We start from the raw sequence: 2,628 nt of genomic DNA, 5'->3' as shown, positions 1-2,628 counted from the left end.
GCATTTAGAATACTATTTTAGTAATCTAAACGCTCTTATATTAGTTTACAGAGAGAGTACATGAGATCAGTCGGGTGAGATACTTTTGACTGTTAATAATGAGCTTTATAAAATCGCAGATTTTGAAGTAGGGATTTTTGTTTGCCAGAACTGAAGAAGGGATGTTTCATATGAGGATGGTTGTTAAAGATAGATTTTCTAGGGAATCTGGGAATCTAACCAATGTATATGTATGGTGCAACCAGTCAATAAGCAGGCAGCAAGCCAAGGACACTAGACGAAGGTGGAAGCTCATGTAAAGACCTAGTTCAACCGGAACAGGGGAGAGGCCGCACACGGTAGCTTTGGTCACCGCACTCTAATCCACTGAAAGTAAATGGTGAAATTAGACAAGCTGAAAATGCAAATAAAAAACAGGGTTTTTCCTTTTTTACTGAGAGACTTGGAGATCCCTACTGCTGTTAGTGATTAAGGAGGAAATAAGCAAACAGGTGTTGGATAGGCTTGAACTGAATCTGGAATCCTTAGTAAATTGATGGCATGCAATGGACAAACAACTCTGGCACAAGGATAACAAGATAAGAAGACACAGGCCAGTATTGTTCAACTACACATGCATGGAGATAAGGTAATAAATTAGTGAACATTTGCTCATGCCATAGCCGCGGAAACAAGATAGCGGTAGATAATTCATAGTAGTAGTAGCAGGGTACAACAGCTAAGGGATAATTCATAGTAGCAGTAGCGCCAGAACAAAGAATGTAAGGTGCTATAAACAATCTAGAGGAGGTATGTACATATAGAACATTCAGTTTCCAGATAATGTAAGAAAGCTAAAGAAGAAGAAATCATGTTGGCAGATGCTGCCACTCAGACACAAGGGAAAAATACACAATCAGCGGACCACTATTCATGTGGGAAAAACAGTAGAATCACAAGAGCACAATGGATAGATAACGATCCAGGTATTTAGTCATCGTATGAAGAGTGAGGAGCAGCAGTACAACCAATATCAAATGGATCCTCTGATCCACAACAATGCCAGTACTGGAGCACTTTGCCTGCACCCGGAGTATCCATGGTCCCACCAGAATGGACACTTTCAAATTTTCTCTTTGTTTCCCCTGGAGTGGCAGAAATGAACTACTTAGTTCTATATAGGTCTCGAGGACAAAACGACTTAATTAGTATGCCTCTCCGATCGAAATGGTAAAAGCGAGCTCATGACGACTTCAGCGATAATCACAATCCACAAGTCATAAAGTTTTGTAAGCAAAATGCTAGTATCTCAAGACGATAGAAGGCCAGCTAAAGCTACAGGAATCCAATAAACCAAGATCGACATTTATGCAAGCAGTTCTAACAAAAAAAAAGTAGGTACATAAATTTGAAAACCCCTCGCGAAAGATGTCACATTTAGCCTGGATCATATGGACGGCAACTGATTACTCGCGAATCATGGTTTGGAATTCACTGGACAGTACAATACATTTACATAGACGGGGCTATTTAGTAGATGAATCCTCTCACCAACTACTGTGTCTGAAGTTCTGAACTGAAGATAAGCAGGTAGCAATTATGGGAGAGACGATTTCTCACCTCCAAAGTGGGCCGTGTGGTAGAGGCAGGATGAGGGGTGATTAGCCGCCGGGTCGTACTGCTTCTTGCAGTTCTTGCAGGTGCGGAGCACGGGGCCGCCCACGCCTCCTACGGCGACCGACAACGACGGCCGGAAGTGGCGGCGGGCGTTGATCCGGGAGGTGGGGATGGGACGGCTGGGCGCACGAAGCAGCGGCACACGCTCGAGTGGCGTGGCCATGGGCGGCGCCGGCGCAGCCACCCAACTGTCTGCGGGGTGGGCTTTGGGGAGGGGCGGCGGAGGCGCGGCGGAGATAGAGGTGATACCTGGACGCCGAGCGCGTGTTTGGTTGCCTCCACTGAGTTGGATTTTTATTTTTCCAAAAGGACCATCTGCTCAACGAAATTGCTAAATAAGACCAGTTCCGGTTAAAATTAACAAAAAAGCACCACGACATGTGGCACCTGCCGCCACGACCGGAGGCGACAACCCTGTTCATAAAATTGCTCACGCGAGGAACGATTTTTATGAATAGTAACATCGACGCGTCGATGTGAACAGTGTTGCCGCCTCTGTCCGTGTTGACACGTGTCACGTGTCAGCTGGCACGCCTACCGCCATAGCCGAGGGGCCTTTTTTTGTCAATATCAATTAAAGAAGGTCTTTTCTAGCAATTCGATTGTGCATGTGGTTTCTTTTGACAAAAACTTCATTTCATAAGGCAACAAACCAACATGTGTATGTCGTTTGGTTGCATGCATTGCATTAGTTATTACTTCAAGATTGATGGTTTGGTTATCCACATTTGTATTTGAAGAACAAACAGATGTAAATTACAACTATTTGGTTGCATACACGTTTGTGCTTCTTTTCTTCCATTTAAGTGTGATGGTCTTACCAACACATTAAACACAACAACAGAAACTAAGCAACAAACAACACATAAACAAGTAGGTAACTAACAACTAAACATCCATACTACTAATAGGGAATAAGTCCCATGCCCCTGCTGCACCATAGGATTTTGAGCCTTGGTCAAAATATACGTT

General features: G+C 43.9%; 1 protein-coding gene across 1 annotated transcript; it reads right to left on the bottom strand.

Annotated features, from left to right (window-relative positions):
• Positions 1-667: 667 nt before the first annotated feature.
• On the bottom strand, positions 668-1,915 carry LOC123407917. The gene is made up of 2 exons (XM_045101159.1): positions 1,600-1,915; positions 668-1,124 (listed from the first exon to the last, which is right to left on the bottom strand). The coding sequence occupies exons 1-2, from the start codon at positions 1,817-1,819 to the stop codon at positions 970-972; spliced, it is 375 nt and encodes a 124-aa protein (XP_044957094.1). The 5' UTR covers positions 1,820-1,915; the 3' UTR covers positions 668-969.
• Positions 1,916-2,628: the final 713 nt, after the last annotated feature.

The sequence above is a fragment of the Hordeum vulgare genome, chromosome 7H (genome assembly GCF_904849725.1).
Source record: "Hordeum vulgare subsp. vulgare chromosome 7H, MorexV3_pseudomolecules_assembly, whole genome shotgun sequence".
Taxonomy (NCBI): Eukaryota; Viridiplantae; Streptophyta; class Magnoliopsida; order Poales; family Poaceae; genus Hordeum; species Hordeum vulgare.
The sequence above is the reverse complement of the archived record's forward strand: the minus strand, read 5'-3'. Positions and strand labels throughout refer to the sequence as shown.

Bases quoted from the DNA above. Each gene is read 5' to 3' on its own strand.
- LOC123407917 (XM_045101159.1), bottom strand. From the start codon at position 1,819: ATGGCCACGCCACTCGAGCGTGTGCCGCTGCTTCGTGCGCCCAGCCGT. The intron at 1,125-1,599 runs GTGAGAAATCGT...CTGCCACTCCAG, and splicing joins CCACACGGCCCACTTTGGAG to GGGAAACAAAGAGAAAATTT.